The sequence below is a fragment of the Lagopus leucura genome, unplaced genomic scaffold (assembly GCF_019238085.1).
Source record: "Lagopus leucura isolate 7727_CA_CO unplaced genomic scaffold, USGS_WTPT01 Super-Scaffold_100001, whole genome shotgun sequence".
In the NCBI taxonomy this organism is placed as follows: domain Eukaryota; kingdom Metazoa; phylum Chordata; class Aves; order Galliformes; family Phasianidae; genus Lagopus; species Lagopus leucura.
In genome coordinates, this window is record NW_024962262.1 from 57,709,045 (window position 1) to 57,735,081 (window position 26,037).

Sequence of the window (26,037 nt, forward strand, 5' to 3'; positions counted from 1 at the left end):
CTCCCGCTGCCGGGATGGGCGTATGGTCACGCCCACTCCCCATTGGCCACGCCCCCCGGGTCACGCGGCGCCTCCATCCCCTCTTCTTCCTGTCTCCCTGCAGTTGTCGCGGCCGTCACGGGCGGCCCCGCCGCACCATGGCTGACGTGAGTGCTCCTCTCGCGCCCCGCGCTCTCCCCTGTTTTCTGGCGGCCCTCGCGCGGGTGGGGTGGAGTGCAGGTGGGGGACGGAGAGGCGGTGGGGGGCTGGCTTTGTGTGTGAGGGTGTTGAAGGGTTGCGCTGGGCCCTTTCACGTTCTGCCGTTTTCTCATTCGCAGCAGCAGGACAAAGCTGCGCTGATCGCCGAGACGAGGCGGCGCTTCGAGGCGGAGTACCTGCCAGGTGAGCGCGCGGGCTGCCGACCCTTCGGCTGCCGCTCTGCTCTCTGTCCCCGGCCGGCTGAGCGGTGCTGCCCTGTCGGGTCGCGATGCCGCCTTCTGGGGCTCTCTGTGGTGCTGCAGGGGGTGTTGGGGCAGGGTGTTGGTGTGCTTGGCTATTGCCAGTAGGGGAAACGCGCTGTCCCAGTTGGGTTTGTCCGCGGAAGGGGTTGTTTTTCTGGAGCTGCTTGCATTTCAAATTCATGCTGTGAGTAATTAATACTGTGCTGTTTGTCTGACCCTGTTGTGAATCTGGGAAGCTTTGGGGCTTGTAAATGAAAGGCACTAGGGATCCTCGTGAGAAGGGGAGTGGCAGAGAGCCTGAAGGGCTTTCACTTCAATTCCAGCTTGATTTGCCTTGCTTATGATAGAAAACGATGGAGTAGCACAGTATGCTAACAGCTGGAGCAAGCAGAACACTTTGTTATGACTGTATAAAGGTTTTCTATTAAAAACACGCTCTTACTAATTTCTAATGCAAGCACCCTAACAACTCAGGAGTTCAGGAGTTGCATGTATCTCCTGTAACACAAGCCTCAGTTCTGCAAACACCTGCTTTGCATTGATGTGCCTGATTGGAGTTATTGGAGTTACTGCTTTTATACAAGGGTTATGCACACATACGAGTTTTCTGTGGTTGGCTGTATCACTTATCTTTATAATTTTGGAGGGTCTTGAGTGCTGCATGACATTATGATTATTTGCAGGGCAAGCATACAAAACAAAGAAGTGACTGGCCATTGTTTAGTCACTGCATGATAGTGTAGAATAGCAAGAATAGCACCTTGAAGGACAGAGTGAGTTTATTTTACCTTTTCATATTTCTGTATGATTAAAGTTGTCTTTGGCAGTCATAAAACAAGAGAATGAAGAAGAATGAAGAATCATCTTAAACTATAAATTATTTTTGCTGTTGATGATTCCAGTTAATTCATTGTGTGTGTGTGTTTTATGGTAGATGTATCTATTATGCTAGAGTTACATTTGCTGTTTATTTTATATTGGTTTTTGGTTGTTTTTTTTTTTTTTTTTTTTTTTTTTCCTTAATCATGGAATCACAGAATGACTTGGGTTGGAAGGAACCTCACAGCTCTCCCAGCCCCTGCCATGGGCAGGGCTGCCCCCCACCAGCTCAGCTGCCCAGGGCCCCATCCAACCTGGCCTTGAGCGCCTCCAGGGATGGGGCACCACAGCTTCTCTGGGCAGCTGTGCCAGCGCCTCACCAACCTCTGAGCAAAGAATCTCATCCTAATGTCTAACCTAAATTTCCACTCTTTCAATTTGAAGTAATTCCCTCTTGTTCTATTGCTACATGCCCATGTAAAAAAACAGTCTCCTTCATGTTCATAAGCTCCCTTCAAGTATCAAAAGACGGTCTCCCTGTAGCCTTCTCATCTCCCAGCTGAACAAGCTTGGCTCCCTCAGCCTGTTTTCATAGAAGTATTCCCCTTAGAAACCTGCAACTCCATGTACCTCCATGCTACTTAGCTGTAGCTGTAATGAAGCCTCTGTTTGACTGGTTGTTAAGAGTCATTAAAATAACACATTATTGTTGCATGGGAAACTATAATCTCTGCAGTGTTTTGAGCATGCACTTCCTTAGTAAGTCCTTTTTTGGGTTTTGGTTTAGGGATCTTACCCTTTCAAGAATTTTTTTTTTTTTTTTAAACCCTATCTAAAATTTAGGAATGCCACAAGCAAATTAATGTTGTCACACCCATTTAAAGTATGAAAACCACAAAGTTTCAGTGTGTTTATGGTCCTCCTACCTTTATTGTGCATGTTCTAAGAAACACACATATATATATATATGTATGTATTTTAATCTTTTCTCTTAGTTGAAAGGAACTCTGAAGGGGCTTGGATCCATGCAACTTCCTGTGTTCTAAAGGTGCAAATGGTTGCTTGATATTGAGCAATTGTAGTCTCCTTAAAAAAGTAAAGCTGCTGTCAGGGTACACTGAGAAACTAATACGTTCACAGAAAGTTCAGTGTGGTTCTGGAATAGTGAGCCTCTATAGAGTGAATCTAATTCCTTTTTCAGGTGAGCTGCAAGTGTTGAAACTTGAGCAAAATTTTCAGGATGCTTATATTTCTAGGAAGTTACAGCTTCAACTGTTTTATTCTCCCTCTGAGGAAAGCAGTGGTCCTGATTATTCCTGAGACTTTGTGATTGCATTATAATAGGAAAGAATCACTTCTTGAAACTCTTGTTGCTGGATTCCCCTCATGCAGGCAGATTTTCTAATGGATATTATGCTGGGATGATTTGGAGTACTGTGTATTGTTGTGAAATGAAAATTTAAAGGGCCTTTTTAAGTCCTTATTTTGGTTGAAATCATTCATTGACAGAATACAATGTTTTCAATTAATTCAGAACATTTTGAAGTTTATAGATGGTTCAGAAAAGTCTTATATGAACTACTACAACTAATACGTGGAGGAATATCTTACATAAAAGTTACGACCAACTTAAACACTGCAGTCTTGACTTCTCCCATTCTGCCTTGAAAATTTTCAACTAGAAGCTCTAGAAATCCATTTATTGGATTAAACATCTGAACAGCTGTCACATCCATGTGACTAAGTAAAAGAATCCTTTTAATAGTCAGATACAGTTTGGAAAATAGTGTACAAGAACCTTAGTGGCTCATCTCCGTGAAGTTTGCGTGGGAAGTTTCTTGCTAACATTGCTGAACTTGTGGCCTCTCAGGGGATCTAGAAGGAAAACTTGGCCACTGTGAATCCTACTTCAGAACAGCACTTTTTGTTAACTGAGATCTTGTGTTGCTTGATTGTTTGCTTTTTTTTCTGTTGTCCATGGTGAATGCTGTCTGTGTTTGGAAAACAAAACTTCAGAGCATGTGAAGAATGTTTTTCCTAGTAGTAATTAAAGCCCTTGCATTTCAGCATGTGAAAGTTTCTCTTAGTGCTGTTTGTGGTAAGTGGACAGTGCCTTATTCTGGCAGTTTGGGGCCTGATTTCTCTTCTGTCTGTGGGTTCTTTGTGAGAGCTGATAAATGTAAATGATCTGGGTGGTGACAGAAACAATGAAAAAAGGTGATTATTGTCCAGCACTGACTGGTACTGGCAGTGTTTTCTAGCAAACAGTTTTGTCTCATTCTTCAGTGGATTTTACTTGTTAAAGGATTACTGAAACTACATGTTGTTCCTGGACTATTAATTTTCATTTTAATGTTCAATGGGAATTATTTGTGATAAAATCTTTGTAGAACTTTTTAGTCAAGAATTCTGTTTTTCCACTCTTCTCTTTGCATATTTCTTTTGTCTGTATTCCTTCTCCCTCCCTATTTGCATCCTCTTCATTTTTACTTTATTTAAAGCTTAATTTTCAGGAAAAAAAAAAAAAAAAAACAGCTTTGAAGAAGACGTTTCCCACAGCAGCTTAAAGATGAAATTTCGTCATGACTTTAAGCCAATAGCAAAATGTTAAATCAAATTGGTCAAATGCAAATACAGTTCTAGGTTGTATGTGCCATTCTCAAAACAGCTTGGTGATATGACTTGTTGAAAACTGTTAGGATAATGTTTTGAATACCTTCCTTATTTATGCTCTGAAAAATTTGTTTTTACAGATTCTTGGCTTTAAGACTGAGAAGTGTTGGAAGGGTAAGATAGGAAACTTGTATGAACAGGTTAGCAAGCAGACTTGTATAGAAAGCTGTGATACCGATGTCTGACCTTCCTGTTGAAAGTAAATTTTAGAATCACTGAGATTGGACATTTTTGCTGAAATTTTAAACTTATCTCTTTTGGAGGCAGATATTTTATTTATATCTTTTAGTTTTATTTTGTTGAATTGGAACAGCTCCTTATTGGGTGGAAGTGATTTTGTTTTCCTCATTTCAGTCCCTGCATGGCTACAGACATTTTTAAACTGCTTTCAGCCTTGCAGATTTCCTCACTTAACAATTGAAGGCACAAATCTGTGTGGTTAAAGTACTTAACATGTAATTGACTTTTGACTTCTAACAGTGGGTTTCCTTTTCCTGGCTATGACTAGAGGAAAAATTATGACAGTTTCAGACACAAGGCTTCTTGACTGAAATATCATTTAGAACAGTGTTAGTTAAACTGAAAGGCTTGTTTACTGCCTATTCCAATTCTGTAGTGTAACAAAGTGGTTTGGGGTGATTTTTTTTTTATGTAGGTATGTAGGTGCCATCCCTGCTTCTTGGCTTTGTATGTGACTTCTATTCTATAACATCTTTTCTAGATAGTTTTCTTCCCAGAGGGAGGAGTTATTAGAGATTGTAAATTATTAACTTCTCTGGGATATCTTAGTGTGGAAATTAACTGTACTGCGTCTTTTTCTGTCTCGTATTTTCCAGTCTTATATTTTTTCTATTCTTGTTGAATCTTGTGAAATTTCTATCGCTTCTCTTAAAAATTTCTTAAAGAAAACATTATGCAGTTTTATCTCCTGGTAACATAGATGAAACTTGCACAAAAAATAGAAAGAAAGTGTTGTGAAAGTACTTGTTTCTTTGGTTTTACACGATTTTTGGAGTTTGAGTGGTTTTGTGTTGTAGTAGTAGTATAGAGACTTCTGTCTTAGAAGACGATAATTAAATCATAGTTTGACCTTAGTTTTCTCAACTGGAAGACAATACCTATTAATAGAGCAGGATGTGTCCCCAACAAACCAAAATAATGTAAATCAGAACCCTGCACTTAGACAAGAAAAAAGGAAGCTGAGTAATGGGAAGAAGTGGCTGGTCAAAATGAGGTTTTTCTGCTTTCCAGTTACCTTAAATGTTCAATGAGAAAATGGAAGTAATTTGAAGTTGCTGTCTTTTTTTTAAAAAGGTTAAACAAGATCATGAAGTTTGAAACCTTAAAAGTTGTATGTGGGATCTGATCCATCTTTTTGCTCTTTCAGTTTTCTGAAGGCTTGTTAGTTGTGAAGAGAACTAGTTTCGACTTCCTCTACTTTCTTTTTTGACTATTGTATAATATATTTAAACCAATTTTAAATATATGTACATATATATATATATATATATTTATGTATGTGTGTATGTATATACATACATACACTCTCTGGTAAAAATCCAATTAGGTAAGCAGTATGTCCTTTCTCTTTTCTGGATCTGAGCTTGGTTAGTCACTACGCAGCTCAGGAAAAGATTCTTGCCATGTTCCTGCTTTGACTTTTCCACTATCTGTGGGGCTCCTCTGCAAGATAGTGGGGGGTGGCTCTCTTTAAGTTGAAGGAGAAACCAGGCTTCCATGCTTATAGACTCATTTCTTAGCTATGAAATGTTCAACAAAAGCTTGGTGCTGTTACTGAGTTTGCAGCTTTTGTTAACTGAACAGAAGAAGCTGTGAACACCATTGCATGGAACGCTCCTTGCTTCCCTTCAGATTAAATAGAAATAACTTAGAAGATGTTGATTATGGACAAATGGTAGAGATGCCCACCTTCCTGAGTAGGGGCTGACCAAACTCAGTGGGGTAGCTCTGCATGTGTGAGAAGCCAAGTGTTTAACTTGCTAGTAGGGGCAAAAAAAACCCCCACCAAACTAATTAAACCGTAAAGAGATGTTGACAGGTGTTATGTGATTGGGCTTAGAGATTGAAGTACCTTACTTCAGATACAATTTATAGTTCCATTTGAGTTTCCATTTCAGTGCTCCTCCACTTGTGCTTCATTTTATCCTACTAACTGCTGTGATGCAGAATGTGTGTAAACTATATTTTGAGAATGAGAAGGATTTACTTTCAGTTTATTCTATTTTGAATCCAGTAACTTCCAATAATTCAGTAACTGCATTTAAATGTTGCATGATTAACTTGAATTTAGAAGCATTCTGATTTTTTAATAGTGTTGTTTGAAAATAAGTTTCCAGATGCCTATAGAGTTATGAGCCATGCAGAGATTTGAAGAGCAGTTCCTCCCTTAAACAGATGTATTTTCTGTGACTGGATTACTGGAATGACTTCAAATCATTGTTTTATGCGTGATATACTACACTTCTATTTTGGATTCACATTCTCATTCTAAATTTTATTTATTTTCTAGCGAGAATTGGATAAATCAGGTAAGGTTAAAACAGCAGTCAGTGCTCATGTTGCTCTATCAAGTCTTGCTGTGCTTCCTTGACTAAAATAAGGGTGTTCTACAAGTGCATGCGGAGGCAGAATTTGACTGGTTGCTTCTGATTTGGAATTAAATTCATACTGTGTGCCACCTTGTTGAGTTTAGTGGCTGAAGAGGGTGAGAGGGAACTCAGTTTTCTGGTTTCCTTACCTGTCAATCCAGCTTTCTTTGCCTTTGATTTTAAAAGTTTGTATACCATGTTTTCTACATTCTTTTACTTTCAGTTTTGTAAAGCATGGATTAAGTTAAATTTCTGTTTTTCAATATTCTGTAAGTTCAGAGTTTGGGAAAATCTGTTGGTGGCCCAGAAATGAGTATTATGAAGCACCTTCCACAAAATGTGCAAGTGTATTTAAATTATTATTTGATACAAGATGTACTATTCTGTCACTCTTTTGATAGTTGTACTCCCAAATATGTAATGTGTGCAGAAGGAGCCTCAAAAAACAGTGTGAATCCTTTTAGTTTCTGCTTTGTGGTGTGTGTGCTTTTTTTCTTTATTTATGCAATATTTAAATCCCCTTTACAAATAGGATGTATATGGAATGGGTCTTGGGCAAGCATTTTGATATCATTTTGATTGATAGCAGTAGTAGTTGTAAGTTACTGTGCTAGATATGTAACGCTGATGTGAATTAAGTGTTTTGTATTTCAAAGCCCTGGTTTGCTGTGGCTATGAGTAGTCATAAATGGTACAGGTAGCCAGCATGGCATATTCAATAAGTCCATGGCAGAGGGATAGCTAATACTCCAAGGCTAAGAGAAGCCAGTGCTACTTTTACTGTAGCTCATGGTGGATCTGGCAGCTTAGCTACTGTATATTGTAGCATCTTTGAAGGGGATTTGGACTGAGTGCATGCTACACCAGAAGATGATGTGGAGTCTTTCTACCTTTTTGACTTTTTAAAACCTGATTTAGTGACCTGTTTGAATTTGCAAAATAGCTATGGTGTCAGCTGGGGTTGGTTCCTGCAGGTCACCTTTCTTCTCTCTGTTGTTATTTTTCATTCTAACTTGAAACTAGATACTGTTAGTCTTTCTCAGGCAAAACTATCCAAATCGTAAATCATTTCAGGAATAATAAAGTTTCAAATAAGCAGTTTAGACTTTGCAGAACTAAATATGCAAAATCTTCGCAACTTTTTCTGCCTGTGGCTGACCTAGATCCACAGAGAAGTTGAAGAGCATTTCAGGCTGTCATGTGTTGGGTATTCAGACCTGTGCTTAGTCAGAATACAGGGAGCAAGTTGTCTGATGTGATTATGGAAATGATCAGAGAAGGAACTGAAAGAGCTTTTAGGGGGTAATAGGCTGACGGGCAGGAAGGGAACTAAGGAAGTGGGATTGACTCTAGGCTTGGCTAAGGAACGAGGTAAGGTAGTAGGATGGGGTCAAAGGAAGCAAACGCTTGAAACATAATGAAGAAGAGGAAACAAAGCGAATAATGCATGTGAAAAGCAGTTAGATGTCAAGATGTGCACGGGGGGGGGGGGGGGAAAAAAGCTGCAATCTGAGTGGATGGATGCATTTAAAATTCTTGCTTACTCTTATATTTTAAATTGATTGTGTGGCAGGAAACTGAGACTGTAAATTAAAATATCAGTGAAGTGCTATCTTGACATGTAGCTCCATGGAATTAAAAATATTAGCAGAACTTAGTGCTTTTCTTAGTGTGTTCCTCTGAGTTAAGGTTTCTGATTGAAGTAGGTATCCCTAAACCATCCACTAGCAGTTAGAAATACTTAATTCAACTGTGATGGCTCTGCCTAAAAGTAGTTTCTTAGAATTGATTGCTGCTGAAGAACAATTTTCAACTATGTGCAAAAGTAACATCTAATTAAGAACTATTGTTAAAATTTCTCACCCTGAAAATGAACGGAGCAAATCACTGACCAGTTCAAGTGAGCTTATGTGTTTTGGTGATCAGCAAAGAGATGCTTATCAGTGTCTGTTGCCTTCAGGAGCCTGTTTCAATTTTCTTGCTTCATTTACATTCCAATGAATGCAGACTGTAAGGCAAAAGAGGAACATTGAAGTAAAAACATAGGTGGTGTTCTTTAAGCATATCTTCAATAAAACTAGATTCACTTTGGCATTTTTGTAACAAACTTACCTGTTTAAAAAACAACAGCAACAACAAAAACCATGCTGGGGATAAATAGTTGTAATAAAGCAAAGAGTAGCAGAAGCTTCTGTTTCATACTGAGTGCTTCATTTTGTTTTCACTAAAGTAACAGTCTATGCCAAGTATAAAATCTTTTTAAAGGAAATATCTAATGTGATGATATATAAAGCACAATCAAATGTAGTCATTTTTATATATCTGTTCTGACACTTCTTGGTCTGTCATTGTGATGATGCCTGTAAGTTAGACAGCACAAGCTTAAGCTACCTAATTCTTGGTATATGGGTACCCACCAGTACTCAGACTGTGTGCCTGCTTACGTGTTAAGCAGACAAACTTGGTTTTGTCTTTGAAGAACTGTACTTCCCTCCCCCCCCATCTTCTCTATTTCTGATGTTTTGGTGTGGTTTTTTTTTTTGGTGGTTTTTTTTTTTTTTTAATTTGAATAAGAATCACAAATTATTTTTCTACTGAGAATAATCTGGTAGTGTTTCTAAATATCTTCACAGTAGATAGCGTAAGAAAATAATTGAAAACTTTTATCTGCTAAATGATGGGACTGAAAGAAAGTCTTTATATGTAGTATATGAAGTAGGGTTGAAACATTACGAATCTCCTTTTTGTATATGCATTGCAAATGCTATATTCTTACAATAGTTATTTTGTTTGCTAGATAAATCAGATAAGTACGATTCTAGAGATGTGGAAAGACTTCAGCAAGATGACAAATGGGTTGAAAATTACCTGATTTGGCGTCATGACGTTGTGGATGATACATTGAAGATGATTGACGAGAGCTTTCAGTGGAGGAAAGAATATGCTGTCAATGGTAAGCTGTGTTATGTAATTCTTGTGATGATGTATGTTGTTTTCCTTTTGAGCTGCATCTAACCTTTGTCTCTAGTTTCTTTAAGGCTCTTGCTCTTAAATATTGTATAAATACCACGGAGTACTAAGCAGTAACTTTTTTTTTTAACCCCATTTAGAAAATTGGGTTTCTAAAACTTAGCTGCTCTTATCATCAAGCTGTACTTCTTTATGTCTTGCAAGGGGAAGAAGGAAAGTAGCTATCTTTAGTTTTCTTTGTGTAATTGCAGGGGCTCAACCTCTTAATTCCCCCACGACTAAAATGGACCTCAAAATAATAATAAATTCAAATAACAGTCAGGTCAAATGTTTTGCTACCTGCAACAATGGCTTGATACTCTAGGTAGAATAAGTGTACATTTTTGTTTCATGGGAGTGTTTTGAAGATGAACTTTACAAGAATGTACAGTCTGATTTAAAAAAGGATAAAGCATGAACGGCTGTAGATATGGGCCTAAAACTAAACATGGCAGTATTTTTTTTTCTTTCTTCTAAATCTTATTCAAATCTTTACCTCAATCCTGCTGTGCAGCTTGAGAGGAAGAAGATAGTAAAATTCTCAAATTAGCCCCATTTTTGTATTATGTTTGCATATGTCTTGGATGGATGCTTACAAAGGCACTTCTGTATTTTGTTGATGGATTTTTGCATTTTTAACAGAGAAGTAATTATTAACTTGATTGTTGAAATGATCTTTCATTTGGCTTTGCAGATTTGTCTGAATCTGTCCTTCCAAAATGGTTGTTTGAAAGTGGTGCCCTCTTTCTGCATGGATATGATAAAGAAGGCTATAAATTATGTAAGTTACACAAAACATAATCAGTCATCCTGTATTACTTTTTTTCTAAGCATTTTAGCAGCATCTGTTTTGGAGAAGAAGTTATTTGAAACTAAAAGAACAAAGGTATTGGCAGCGGTTTTTACTAAAAGAGATTAGAAGTTGATGACTTTCAGTCAGTGTGGTATCTTCTGTGGATTACAGAAGTGAAATAAGCAAACTTTTTCAGCAATTTTCAAGAACCATAAGCCTTTAATCCTAACTGCCAAAGTTTTTACCTTCTCTGTTGAAGCGCATTATTTCTGTATCTACTGTAATGCATATATAAGTAGAGTAAGTGTTGATAACTGCAGAGCTTCATTTGCTGCTGCTTTTCTGACAGCCCACATACAGCTCTCACATATTTGCAGTGGTTTGCAAATTTTTTTTGTGTTCTTATGACGCAGGAATATTCAGTAATACTGTGAGCAGCTGAAAACTCTTGGAGAATGAAATCCTGAATTGTATGTTTAACTGAGGAGTAAGGAATAAAATGTGTAGAGCAACAGTAGGTATTTCCTGAAATACTCTTGACTTTTACTTGACTGTTGTATGTAGATGGGCAATATAGGCAATATCATTTTCTGTTACTGAATTTGTTACATCATCTCATGCAATTAAAAGTAAATAACCTTAAAAACTATTAAAAAAAAAAAAAAAAAAGGACGACGACTTAAGAAAAATCACCTAGTAGACTATGCAAACAATCTTGAACCAAAGACGGGAGGAAAATAGATCTTCAAATCTAAAATTGTGCTTTTTCTTCTTTTGCCAAAACTGTTTTTTCATCCAAAAATAGATTTGCAGCCTTGTCTCTTATAAACAACTGAGTTTAAAGAACTAACCCGCTGGTTTTCTAACAGTACTGTGACCAGAAAAGTACAGTTTCTATTCCAAGGGTCTATTTTGTCAAGAATTTTATCTTATCCATGTAAGTTATGAGTGCTTTGTGAACAATTGCTGTATTATGCTTCATGATTTTCGTTTAGTCTTCCAAGGTAACTTATCAAGGATAAGTGGTGATGATACATTTTTATAGTATTTACTTAAAAAGCTGAATGTGATTATACTGGTTGGTTCAATTTGGTGAAATTGGAAAGTAAAGTAATAAGACAAACTTATTTTGATGAAAACTGAGAAAACTGTGGAACTGTCTCATGACAAGAATGTGTGCAAATCAGATCACTGAATAACATTTTTACTTTATTGTCACTGATAATTAATGTCTCTATTTCCCACCCCCAATTGTTTCTTCAAGGAACGTTAGCTATTGAGAATATCTCAGCATGCAAATTCAGATTGTACAGTAGTTAAGAGTTACTGATTAAGTAGCATTTGAGAAATGTTTCTTGTGCCATATGCTCTATTTTCACCATTATCAGAAGTAGATATTTTAAACTAGATAGAAATTCTTTGAAAAATGTTGGTTACTTTCATGAGAGTTCTGCTTTAAATACTTTAAATAGAGTATCTTTCTGAAATTTAGAGAATTCAGTTAATGTATTACACTTAAATCTTTTTTTTTTTTTTTTTTTTTTTGTTTGTGAAGTGGAAAATTTTCTTCCATGCAATTCATAGAATGAACTTAAGGAAGTAAAAGACATTGACAGGAAAAAAGTATTATTTTATATAAAACTTTTCTAGGTTTCAGGGAGAGAAATGTTAATGCATCTACAGTTATTTCTAGGACTTGTCTATTTTTCTGTTGAAGAGGTACCGAAAATGAGTGTGTTTCATGTTGGACCTCTTGAATACTTCTATCACTTCATAGTATAACCAGTCATTTGGTTTCAGGCATTCTTATGAAGTCTGTTACTTGGAAATCAGCTTCTTACAAGATAAACTTGTCTCTGTGAGTCATTTCTTATTCCAGAAGATTAAATATCAGGCTTTTATTGAAGTAATGTTACTCATCTTCTGGATTTCTTGATTTTATTTTAAGAAGGTCTGTTGCTTTTTATGTAATTTAGAATAATGCACGTATAGTTCTGTTCAGAACATGCCAACTTCAACAGTACAGAAAATTTAGGCAGAAAAAAAATGTAAAGGTCAACCACAGCAATACTTGGAATAACGTACAGGTCATGATAGCCAAGGACAACATGTATTTAATTTTAAATAATTAATTAATTTTCTTGATAAGTAGTAAAAGTCTTTAAAAGGTGCATGAAGAGTGTTTTCCTTATCTGCTGTTCCTTGTCTTCTGCAATTCTTGGCTTTTTGTCTTAATACAAAAGATGTTAGGAAGAAAAAGGAAAAATATATAGTTGTCCCACTGACTGTTCAGTGTCACGGTAGAATCTTTAGTTGGAGTACAGGCACTGAGGCATTGGTAAATTTCACAGTGCATCTATGTAGTTATACAAGTAATGGCTTCAATTAATTTTGCTTCCTTGGTTCATTTTTTTCTGTGCTTCTTTCTCCTTTCACCAGTTTGGTTCAAAGTGAAACTTCATGTAAGGGATCAAAAACAGCAACTTGATAAAAAGAAACTCGTAGCTTTCTGGTTAGAACATTATGCCAAGAGAGATCATGGAAAGCCCTTAACAGTGGTATTTGACATGGCTGAAACAGGAATCAGTCACATAGTAAGTATGCTTATTGCTTTTTTTTTTTCCTGCTTGCTTTTTGAATTATTTTCTACTGTAGAGTATCTGCTTTCGTTGGACTGAATGATCTCTTGAGGCACCTTCCAACCACTGCAATTCTGTGATTCTGTGTTTCTCCATAGCAGAAGATGATTATCTGTGCAGTCTTTTAAACCTAAGTAACATAGCAGTTACTCACAGCAAATGAGTAGGGCTTGTTCCTGTGACATAAGCAATTTCTGGAATTCTTTCTTGCATATTAAAATTTGTTTAATATTACGTGCTCCTGCATATCACATTATATTTGATGTAGTACACTGAAAACTTTTAATTTGATAAATGACTGAGTCAAAATGATTCCTGTGCAGTAGTTACTTACCAGTTTGGTTTATCAATTGTTATGGATAACAATAGCAGGACTTCATTTTTAAGCACCCAAAAGGCAATAGGCTGAGCCCTCTTTTGTTGTGAATATAGTTGTAGCTTCATTCTCAGTAGTTCAGGCTTCATTGTGTTTTTTGTTGGTTTTTTTTTTTTTTTCCTCAACAAAGCAAAATCTGTCAAGAGTGAGGGATGGAAAAATGTGGTAATGGTGAAGTACTCAGACCTGTAGATGCAGTAGCTGACATCTTTGAAAACAGTGATCTCTTCTGAAAATAACTTTTGAGTAACTGCCTGTGGAGTTCTGTGGTGTTCTCTTCAGCTTAATTCAGCAGAGCAATTAATTTTCTAGAACACACTTCACAATCTAAAATAGTTTAGATTCTTAAGTTGGAGATCTTGCCCATTGTTTGATTGAATGGCATCTTTCTTTTTTTTATGTGGTAGAAATGCCTGACGAAATGAGCAAAACCTAATATTGCCTTAGGTCCTTGCAGTCATGCAGTATAGGGCCACAAACATCAGAGAAGACAGTTTTACAAATAAGTATAGGATAACTCAGTTTTTCGATTCAGAGTTGATGTTTTCACCTCTGATTTGAGAACTGTCTATCCATACCCAAAAGATACTAGTTGAGCAATTTGTATTTTTGTATAACAGAAACACAAAAGTCTATTATTTCCCTTATGTTTAAAAAAAAAATAAAAATCACAGCCTCCTCGATTTTCTTTTTCTTCAGAATATTTATTCAGAATTCTCCATGAATTCAGCTTCTCTCTATTGTTTTTGAGGCTCCCAAAGACAGTCTCAGCAAGTGCTGTTTATAAGTCTTCCATTGCACAGTCTCACTTTGCTAGGGATTTCTTTTAATATCAGTTGGTAGCCACATAGAGTACTTGATAGATTTTATCCTAAAACAGCTTGAGGTTTTAATCTGTTTTCCAGAAGGTTTTTCATTTGTTTGCTCCATTGTTAATATAGCCTCATCTCATATGTCAGCTATTCTCATTAGTATGCAGTCAAGTAATTCTGATGGTTCATGCCTTGTTGCAGCATTTCAGGTAACTAGAGTCGATGCAGTTATTAAATTCTCTGCTCACATCTGAATTCTTGTTTGTGGACTTTCATCAAAATAATGGATCCAACCTCCTTATAGCTGATAGTATTGCTTTTGGGTACACAGCAGAAGTGAGAGCAGTTCGCTTGCTAATGCACAGGAGACTCTAATCATTACTTGGAAATCTATCACTGTGTTTATTGCTGTTAAGTGATAAATATTGTTTTGGTACAAGCAACTACCAGTTGAGATAAATACTTCTGCAGAGTGCTATCTTTTGCCTCCAGAGATATCTGAGCTTTCAGTTACTTTATAATTACTGAAGCTACTAATTAGGCTTTCAGTTTGTTGACAGTCCTTACAGTTTGTTTGTTTTTTTTTTTATTGCTTTATCTGTAAGTATTTAGTAGAGTGTTTATATCACTTCAGAAGTCAGTTGTCCATTGTGCTGTTCTTATGAGAGGATTTTAGGTCCTCTATCAATAATACATTTTGTTCTGCCTCTGGAAGTCTCCTTTGTAGTTGTGGTCATTTCTGTTAGAAGCGCCGGGGAAAATAGAAGTATTTATGGTTTTCCACTTCACTCAAGTATTGTAGTAAGGTATGCCTCACAGTATTGTATATATCTGTTTCATACAATGTCTTTTTTGCCCTTTGCTGTGTTACCATTCATTACAAAATCTGGCTGTAATAACAGTGTCACTGCTTTTGCACTGTTTCTCAAGTGCTTTATTTTAACTAATTTGTATTCTAATATTTTGATTTAAGTTATTTACTCTGTTTTTATTTTAGGACTTGGACTTTGTTCGTTTTATTGTCAACTGTTTTACAGACTATTATCCAAACTTCCTTAGTAAGTATTTCATGTGAGATACAATGTTAGACTTGTATATGTGAGATACAAAGTAGACTTGTGTATAACAAGAGCAGTTGCGAATATTATTAGTGATGGGGAGAGAGTTTATTTATTTATTAATATTTTTGCATACACTTTATCTCATTTTCGGAAATAAATTAAGGACTTGTCCTTGGAATCTAGTGTTTCAACCATAGCAGAAGATCAGACTTTTTTGATAAAGCTGAACTGCATGCTATAGATTCAGAATATATTTGTGCTTGTAAGAATCAGCACAACTTCAAATCTGAAGTTTATTTACAATACATCCAAGATCAGCTGGCTTTTAATGATATACAAAGAATTTGTTGTGCATATATTTATGAACATAAAATCAAATGAACCTTTTTATCCCTTAGTTCCTTGTTATTTGGAAAGTAGTAAGCCAGAGAAGTCTGTAAACTGTGGAATCTGCCATTTTTGTTGTCTTTCACTTAAAGCACTTACTGTCTTTCTGTAGTAATAGATATAGCAAGTAAAAACCAATTAACAAAGGCTTCTGCAAGGAAGTAAACGTGACACTTTAATATATATATATATATATATATATATATTCCTCTTTCTACATGACTATTACTGCTGCACTTCATGTTAAACAGAGAAATGCATGCATTTAGTATTCAGATTATTTCCTTTTCTTTACCTTTTCAGCGAAGATAGTGATCTTTGAAATGCCATGGATAATGAATGGTAAGTCAGTTGGTTTATTTTCCCCCAAGATTGTAACTTAAACCTAGTATAAACAAGAAGCATTTTCCAGCTTTCTGTTTTAGCTTAGTGGTGAATTTGTTAAACAGTTGTTTTTAACCCTATTACATAGTTAACGTGCTGTCTTTCTGTCTGGCATTGTTTTGGGTTATACTTTAAATGGAGCTCATGTTCACTTTTTATCTTAAAAAATTGGGAGACTTTGATAAATGTCTGTTGAATGTTTTCAGCTGTAATCCTTTCAAAGTCAAGTTCATGATTTAGGAACACTATAATCATTGATAAATACTTTTTACCAGTCAAAAAAAAAAATATAGGTTGTACACTTCCAGGTAGACACATGACATGACCCTTGTCCATGTAATTATTGTGTACGTTGATTTGTGCTTCAATTAATATTCTTAACCATAATGCATATGATAAGTAGCTTATTCTTTTATCTATGCCACACAGATTAATTTTTATGTTAGCTCCATACTTTTTTCTGTGTATTCATATTTTACCACTAATGAAATAATTGATGTGTTCAAAACCACTCCAAATCTAAGTAAGAGCCATTTAAAGCAGCGAAATATTTCAACTGTGAAGAAAATATATAAAACTTCTCCTATCTCCCTCAATCAGACTTGAAACACAATTGTTTTACACCTCTCCCCTGTGCCGCTCTCTTCTTCCTGGACTTAAATTCCAAGACAGGGAAATAGTCACTGGCTAAATCAAAGATCCTCTTTCCTTTGAAAGTCTGTGGTCTATCTTCATTCCACTATAGAAAAGGGTGGTTTTTTTTTTTTTTTTTTTTTTTTTTTTTTTTTTTTTTTTTTTTTTTTGTTTTTTTAATATAAAATATTTTTCTTACAAGTAATATTTTTTTTTCTTTGTCTGCACATTCTAACTTTTTCAGAACCGGTATTACCATGTTTTATGGGGTATAGTGTACTACTTTTGTAAGATCTACCTGCAAAAAAAACCAACAAAACAAAAAAACTTGACAAACTTGTGTATCTTTTTTTCCCCTTTAAAGCTGCTTTTAAAATTGTGAAGGGTTGGCTTGGCCCTGATGCAATAAGTATGCTAAAATTCACGAACAAGAGTGATGTGCAGGAATACATCAGTGGAGAATATTTGCCACCTCACATGGGTGGAACTGTAAGTATATTAACATTCCGTCATCCTTTTGTGTTAAATTGAGGCATGTTTATTTAATAACTTATATGGTGTTACAGTTTGGCACTTCATGGATATGAAATTCCTTGATTCTGTCAGAGTGATGGTTTGTAAGTCACATCAGTAAAAAATGGATTAATTTTATGAGAATTTAGTATCTTGCAGTCTTAAGTACTGAAATCAGCTCTGTGAATGATTTTAATTATTCATTTGCAAGTCACAGGGAGCCTTGTTTTCAAATCTTCAACAAAAACACCCTGTCCCTTTCAAGTGCCGTTTCTTTTATCTTATTTTCCCCCAGCTGATGAATTAGAGAGATTGAGTTGGTTTATGACAAGTTGTACAAACAGAAAATAGATTTTGTGCCCCTCTGAAGTTTTTCATCTTTTTCCAAAGGCACGATTCTGTGTTTTCTACTGTCATACCTCATAGAAGCTTGTGGCTTTGCTAACTATATTCCTTAAGTGCCTGTATGGAGCATGCAGACTTGGTTATCTATCCTCCTTCAATCCTGAAGTGTTTCAGTGCTTAGCTAGTGCTAACTAGCTCCATGTTGCACAGCTTCTAGGAATGTCTGTAAGTTCCAGAATCTTGGGAGGCTGTTTACCTAAGCTACTGATCTGTGGTAATAAGTTGCAGTGACAGTGATAAATTAGTAGAATAGAAGTGTGTTTGTTTGACAAGGACTCCAAGTGTGCTTACAGTTTCAGGAAAAAAATGTATGCGTGCTTTTTAAAAGCCATGTATTTTGAGCCTGCAGTTGTTTTGTCTAAATATTGAGTGTCTTTGATATTTAACCTGTTAGGTGGGTGTTCTGAACTTTAAACCTCAGAACTGTCGCTGTTTGGAAACATTGTTAACAGGTATTAAGTTAGGCTCCAACATCTTTTCAGAGAAGGCATCTTTTTTTTGGTGTGATTGACCTTGCCTTCTCCTGAGTCAACTTGAAATCTGATGAGGGAGTGCACCTACTGCTATTAATGTTGACAGGATTATGGGGTTTTCTGTTTATTTTAAGGTACTATCTGATTTGTAAATACTAATTCCTTGTGCTTTCCTCTGAAATATCTTTCCCCTTCCCATTTCTTTTCATCCTCTTTGATTTCTACCCATTTAGGAATAGATGGTCAGTTTTGCAATCAGCATGATACAGTTGAAGAGCATGGCATATCTGTGTATTCTTCGGCTGTAGTACTGAACAAGGAAAATAGACTCTCCTTTCTACTGTGCTCTCTAATGGTATCTGCCCTAGAAGAGCCAAGTTTTACTGTTTTCTTTAGGGAAATGCAGAGGTATATCCTATGGAATACAGGTGTCCAAAAGAAATTTTTGAGACCTCTTTGGGGACTTAAAAAAAAAAAAAAAAAAAAAAAAAAAAAAAAAGGATGATCTGTATGTTTTTTGACAAATAATGGACTAAGGTGGCTGCAGAGTATCTAAGACATTACATTAATACTGATCATGGAAAACATCAATGTAGATTTTTCAGAACTCTGCACATATGCTTGAACTTCATCTTGCTCAACAGTGAGCATGTGCACATGCAACAGGATTTTTGAACTTCTGTATTTGCCCATTTTGTCAGAAGTGAGCAGTCAGCCTTATTAATTCACTGCTCTCTGCATTAGTGCCAGGATTGAGCAGCATTTTTAACTAGAATACTGTGCTCTTCACTTGGTTATCTAAATTGAAAGCCTATAGCTTGTTTTCTTGAAGCACTGTTTTTAGGTCAGTATTTAATTTGTTAATTAAGATGTCACTGGGCTTTTTGCTTGTGATTTCATGACCATTGTGTACACCTAGTCTTAGAAAATATCACTACTATAATTAAAACTTGTATGGCTCTTGCTGGCGTCCCATAATAGAAAATTACCTTTTTTTGGAATGGATGCATTCAACATCAAATAATTGTCTTGTTTATCTGTCTGAGACTTCAACCCTGTTAGCAGATAAGCCAGTGTCACTTAAACTGATTGACTGTGACTGAAAAGTGTGAAACTTTGAGTTGTCTCAATGATGAGATGCTTTTTGGCTACTGCCATTACCCAGCATTGTGGATTAATGTGGCCAAGTGAAGTATGCAGCAAACTTAGCATCGCTTTATCAAGGCCACTGTGCCATATGTCCTCCATGGAAGGGAGTGAAAAGGCTCTGTATTGCTTGGGTGAAGGGGAACATTCTGCAAGTCTTCTGTAATATTTCTCTCTGTCTGGAATCTTTTAGCAGTTAATTAGTCTGTTAGTGCTACTTAAACGTATTTACCAGGCCCTTCAGCTGAAAACTGCTTGAGCTGGAGAATGTTTCTTCCTTTCATCTTTCAGCTAAAGGCCTACAACTGTTACTTCAGCCTGAAAAATAGGAAATCTTTATACCTTGATTAAAGATAAACAGGAAATATGTGGTTTTATTTGAGGTTTCTTTGGATGGCTGTCTATTTAAATTTCTTTCATGGGATCACATAATTTATTTCTCTTGTACAGGGAAAACAAACCTGCCTTTTTTGTCTGTGCTGGTAGTGTAGTTTGGGACCTGTGGGCATGGCTCCAGTCTGTCTCACAGAATTCAAAGCTATGATACTGACCAATTCAGTTTACTTAGGAGTATAAGACTGTTTGAAATTGCAGTAGGAACAGAGGGCCCTATTTGAACATTTTCTTACACTGAAAACTAACATTTAAAAACTAATTGGGGAAGGTGAAAAGCATTTCTAGTTAACAAAATCTAATTTTTACTGTTTCTCTTTGTTATGGAAGCACTGAGAACCTTAGTATGCTGCTTCTACTCATTCAGTTGTTCTGAAGGAGATCTTTAAATTGATTTGGCATGCAAAAATGTGAACTGCAGAATGCTAAAAATCCTCACAATTAATTGAAATTAGAGGATTTAAAGAATACTTTCAAATTGCGACTACTACGTAATTAAAAATGCAAAGGACTTTTTCTGTCACTTGGAATGCTCTTTAAAAAGATAAAATCATCTCTGTTGGGAAGAGACCTTCAAGATCACAAAGTCCTAGCATCAGCCTGACCCCATCCATGCTGGCCTTGAGCTCTGCAAGGGTGGGGAATCCACAGCCTCTCTTGGCAGCCAGTTCCGTCACTTCACCACCCTTTCAGTGAAAACCTTCCCAACACATAATCTGCGTCTCCCTTCCATTAATTTAGAACTATTCCCCCTTGTCCTGTCAATAACTACCTGTGTGAAAAGTTGATTTCCCTCCTTTCTATTATCTCTGTTTAAATATTGGAAGGCTGCAGTGAGATCTCCTGGGACTCTTCTCCAGGCTGAACAAGCCCAACAGTCACTCCCTCTCCCTGCAGGCCACCCCTCTTTTGATGCAGCCCAGGATACTGCTTGCCTTCTGAGCTGCAAGTGCGTACTGCTGGCAGTGATAAGATCAGTGATGAAATGGAACTATTGGTAGCGTAAGCTTTCTTAACAGTGATGCAAAGCAAAGTGGATAATTGAAACCTACGAGTTGTTTGAAACAATATAATGAATTGATGGTATTTCCACTTAAAAATAGTAGAAAAGGTCCTTTGCATTATCCTAAGAGGTCCTTTATAAATCTCCTTTTTCTTCTTAGGATTCTTTCAAGTACAGTTATCCTCCACTGGTAGACGATGACTTTCAAACGCCTTTATGTGAAAATGGGCCTATCACGAGTGAAGATGAACATGAAAGCAAAGAAGAGATAGATACTGATACCAAGGAACCTGGAGATCTGAATGAAGAACAAAATCTTAATCAGAAAAAGGTATCTAACTCTGAAAGCTGAGGCAACTATTCACATGGCTACAAATCAGGATAAGAGGCATGCGATTTTTGTTTCTTGTCTGGCTTTCACTTTGTATTTCCTCAATTTGAAATACGTACACAGAAAAATGGAAAATTAAAATTACAGTTTCTACCTTGATTCTTAGTTTGAACAGACTGGACTGTTAAGACTGGCTTCTAAATGAGTAAAATGTGTACTTAGTATTTAATATCTCTTTATTACAGTGAATTACGTAGTGAAATTTAAAAGATGTATTATGTTCAAAACTTGCCTAACTGGCGAACTTCTATTCTTAAGATATCTTGTGGCAAACATCTTAAAATATCTATTTTTCTCAGATGCTTAAATTAAATGCTTGAGAAAATATCAGATAAACAGTAAAATGTTACTATGTGCCTACTTTTAAAAATCATAAAAGTAATTGCTTATCTCAGAAGAAATTACATCCCTAATGCATCATCTTGTATTGAAAATATAATTTCCCTTCAGAATGTTAAAGGTATTGATTTATGTAGAATTCTATGAAGTTAATCCTCAGAATATGCAATCATAGTCAGTGAGGATATTGTATTTAGAAAGGACGGGAGGGGAAAAAAACAAATGTGAAATTCATTCACCAGTGCCACACTTCATTTTGCAATATGAATTGCAAAACTTGTTTAAAGTAGTGAAATTCTTAAAGATTACATTTTTGTTTTCATTTGCTGTTTTATGTTTTTATCAGAATAATTTGAAATGTGGCTGTTTTTACAGTGCTCATTTGTAACTTGGCCATCTATTTATATAAATATATTTCACTGAGTTTAAAGTCAGAAGGAGGCATTACATAGCTATTCTAACTTCACAACAGGTAGACTAACTTGTTTTGATTGTGGCACATCTGCTAAGATGTGATTCTCAGAAACAGGAACATAATCACTGTTTAGTTTGAAAGTTAGCTTTGGTGCTGAACTGCCTCAATATTTAATTACTTGTTTTATTTCAGATTTCTACTTAGTGTACTTTTTCAGTATTTAAAAATAATGGTTTATGGTATTTTTCTATTTCCTACAGCATAATCAAGCTACCACTCAATCTTCTGAATTACGCTGATCATTTATACTCATCCATTCTTAATTTAAAGACATGTTTAATACCCGATCTTTAACGTACTTCTAAAATTCAGGCTCCATGCCATTGTTGGCGCTGTTCCTGTTTAAGGAAAAAGTCAGTTGTCTTGCTTCAGTATGCTTTCTGTTCACATAAAAATAACACTTGCCATTTCTAACACAGATATGTCAGTGTTTGCCCCTTCTATGTTGAGCTTCTTCCAAGCTATTTTTCAGAAACTGTTCCTTATTTTATGAATGTTTGGCATATTAAAAGAGGTTATTTTGTACTTGACTGTTCATAAATATGACTTATCAAATATTTTTGGATAAGGCCAACTTCTGAAGTGACAGGTTTCAAGTGACCTGTGAAATTTCATTATTATTTACTATGTTACTAGTATTTATATGCATTATCTGCAGATTTTTGTGATCGCTAAGAATTCATCTGATTTATTTTTATGTATGCCTCCTCTAATCCCATAGAAGTGCCTTTTTCTTTCCACAGAGTAGAGGGAACCGTGAGCAATAAACTTAATTGTAAGTGCCTTTTCTGTAGACACCTGTATTTAGCATGTGAGATTCCACCTTCAGTGGGTACTACTGTAATTTTTTTTTCTGGTAATTTAAATTGGAGTTATGTAGAATAAATCCAAACACATTGACTATGCAGTGTATTTATACAATAATCTTTTAAAATAACCACAGTTACAATAAGTGAAACTACTGTGTTTGAGGTGTTTTGTTTTTGGTTTTGTTTTTTTTTTTTTTTACAAAAATCCATCTTCTGTGGTACTGTATTTCTTCAATTCCCACACTTCAGATAACTTACATAAACTGAATACCCTTCCTATCTTCTGTCGCTGTTTCAAGTGGAATAAACACAAAGCTAAGCAGAATGTTTAGCTTGCTGATTTTCTCAAGTCATCATGCCACTTATTTTTCCAATTCTCTGTATTTTTTTTCTCCCATTCAGCATTTTATTGAGAATAAAGAACTATAGAGTCGTGAGGTGGACATCCAGCAGGCTTGTTGACTTGTATGTAGTCTCTTAATGTAACAGAAGAAAAACCTCAGAATTTAAGTTCTGTTGTTTGAACTCTCCAATACTTCAGAGATCAGTTTAAAAAATAAAAAATACGTTCAGCAAGTTTTTAATGCAGTGGAATGTGGAGCTGTTACTATGTTTTCTATTCAGTGTAACAATGATTATAGTGGGGTGTCACTTGGAAACTTTTGCAGTGAAAGTGTAACATCAGTACTTTCTAAACTGCTACTATAAGTACCACAGTTTGCTTATCTGGTGTCTACAAAAACAACCAACTCAGGCATCAGGAAAATATACAGGAAGGGGAGAAAAAAAGGCATTTTTAATATATAACATGACTTACAATACATTTTTTTTTATGTGATGGGCTTCCAGAATTGTCAAGCAATGAATACATAGTAAATTTTGTCTGTAAAATGTAAACTGTTGAAATAAGCCTCCTCCTGATGTTCTTTAAAATACCTGCATGAATCTGTAGTGTGTGTAACCCAGACTTCTAGTTAATCATTATAACCATCATTTTTACTCAGATGAATTCTGTAGAACAAATTTCCAAGTCAGAGGAAAATGACAAAACAGAGTTCAAACCAAAGAATGCAAAGAAAGCACTAACCACTTTTAAAGGACCTTTGTTACATATCAGGTAATAATAATTTTCTTTTTAACAATGTGCCTTGGACACTTGAGTAATTAGTTTTTAAAATAAACCAGACTTTTTCAGGCTATTAAAAACAGCAGTAGTTATTAACAAATACAAATTATTTATATGTTTTCCTGCTTTTATGCATTTTCAGTGAATCTTTGTGTATCCATTGGCATGCTTTTTTCTACTTAAGTATGTGTGTGTGTATATATATATATATATATATATATGAATAGATAAATTGGGAAAACTGTCATCAGTGTATATCTGTAATAAGAATGATTGGTAATTTGGCACTATTTCTTACACCAATGAAATCAACTATTTTTGTAAAAACAACTTTCACTGTTAAGATAAAAACTATTGAAGCAAGATTGAAGGTGGCACCTGTGCTAGTACCTTGAACCAATTTGAATGGGTACAATTCTTTGTGTGGGAAGTGCTGTCTAAATTGCACACCTGCTTACAATCTCAAATGGCAGTATTTTTATGTCTAGCAGTTAATCTCTTTTTCAGCACAAAAGTTCAAGAAAAATCAATTAGACAATCTCCTTTCTCACTGCTTTTCAGGTTAAGGTGCTTGTTTAGAAAATGATGTAGATCTTAACTTGTATTTTCATTTACAGTTCACCATTAAATGAATGAAGAAAATAGCTAATTTATAGGTAATTCCTTAGCTAATTTTGTAACTGCTGCACTGAATTAGATTTGGAATGGATTTGAATAATGACATATTCATTAGCATCTAAACGTTTGTATGTCAAATTTTCATATGTTTGAAATGAAAATTAGCTTTTTGCATATAAATAACTATGTGAAGTTCTACTTTCTTGGTTGGCAGTACAAAGGCATAGACTGGAATTGTTATCTTAAAGGGATTTATAAAATCCATGGGCATCTACTTAAGATTTTTCATGAAGAGAACTCAGAGGAAATACTTTTGTTTTCTTTCCTTCTGACAAATGAAGTAGATCCATCCACCTACTTAAAGAAAAAAAAAATTTAAAAAAAAAACAAGTTTAAGAGAAAAAACTTCTTTCCTGCTACAAACATAGATGTGCTGCAGATTATGTAAACTCAAGAAGAATGAATGTTATGAATATTAGCACCTTTATAGTTGACTGCCTTGTTATCATGGAAAATAAAAATACTGGTATCCCCCTTGGTCCTGCTTTTTTTTTTTTTTTCCCTCAAGTAAACTCTTGAAAGCATGTGTTCTCTTGTTGCTCTTTGCTAATACTGTCACTCTGTAGATGAAAACCTGCTTATGGTTTCCCTGGCCTCTTTGTCAGAGCACTGAACAAACAAATAACCAGCAATTTTCTGCTCACAAGTATCTATATCACACATGAGGCATGAATAAACACTGTAGAACTAGCTTTTGTTTGCTGATACCAGCGTTGTTGTCTTGGCATGGGGACAGAAGCAGAAACTGAGTAACAGCAATGCTGGTACTATATAGTCAGTAAGAGTCAGTTGCCTTTTTGTCCCTAACTGCTTCTGCAGAGGACCTCCTGCATTGATATTCCTTACCTATCACTGCCTGCCACTTGTTTGCCCTGATATATGACTAGAGCTGAATCACAAAGCAGAACTAGCAAACATGCTCTTCTCTTTTCTCACGCATATGGTCATGCTCACAAGTAACTTTTCTCTTTCTGGTTACTATCACTATTGCATTTGCCTTGTAGGCCTTCCTAGGAAAGGCTGATGTTTATTGGCCTTTCTCATGAATAACTTACTGTATTTGATACGGTTAAAAAAAAAAACAAAACACAACAAATAAAAGACAAAAGAAAACCCATCTGTTTACTCACATTTTTTTTTAGCAGAAGAGTAGCTCATAATGTGTTTATAGACAAGACTTTGTAATATGATGCGAACTGTTTATTCTCCCCACACCTCAGATAGTAAAGAAGGTAGTGTGAAAAGGCTTGGGTGCTTATAGTATCACCTCCATCCCCTACTATGTAACTGCTTGACTTGACAGGCAGTAAGCCTTCAGAGCTGGCTCTCAAGTGTTCTGCTGTGGGTTATTTTTTTGTCGGTTGCCACAGCTTGTGGAACAGCAAGAAACATGGGGCTGTGGCACAGTATTCCTTTCTTCTGGCTCTTTTTGCCTGTTTGGCACTAGTTTATGCTTTTCAATCCCATTTATGATTTCTCTTGCATTTTCTCTAACATTCACACCAACAGTAGCTTAGCATTAATGTCACTGAAATGCCTTGTAGCTACAATCCTTTTCCCTATTGTTGCTGAGTATTTGAAAATTTGTGAATGGGAATGAAAGATCTCAGAGGAGAAGGAGGTATACTTAGTTACCTTATTATTAGCCTTT

General features: G+C 35.8%; 1 protein-coding gene across 3 annotated transcripts in view; it reads left to right on the forward strand.

Moving 5' to 3' along the window:
* Positions 1-76: 76 nt before the first annotated feature.
* The window catches only part of MOSPD2 (motile sperm domain containing 2), a 32,239-nt gene continuing 6,278 nt past the window's right edge, over positions 77-26,037 (forward strand). Inside the window, exons 1-10 of one of the 3 annotated variants that reach the window (XM_042868126.1) lie at positions 77-146; positions 318-381; positions 9,339-9,494; positions 10,245-10,331; positions 12,783-12,937; positions 15,168-15,228; positions 15,922-15,960; positions 17,000-17,124; positions 20,729-20,899; positions 23,587-23,699. In XM_042868126.1, the coding sequence (XP_042724060.1) occupies positions 138-146; positions 318-381; positions 9,339-9,494; positions 10,245-10,331; positions 12,783-12,937; positions 15,168-15,228; positions 15,922-15,960; positions 17,000-17,124; positions 20,729-20,899; positions 23,587-23,699 (980 nt within the window). In that variant the 5' untranslated portion in view covers positions 77-137. Of the gene's footprint in view, positions 147-317; positions 382-1,134; positions 1,214-9,338; positions 9,495-10,244; positions 10,332-12,782; positions 12,938-15,167; positions 15,229-15,921; positions 15,961-16,999; positions 17,125-20,728; positions 20,900-23,586; positions 23,700-26,037 lie in introns of those variants that run through there. The other 2 variants (XM_042868127.1, XM_042868129.1) reach the window with 2 other exon arrangements.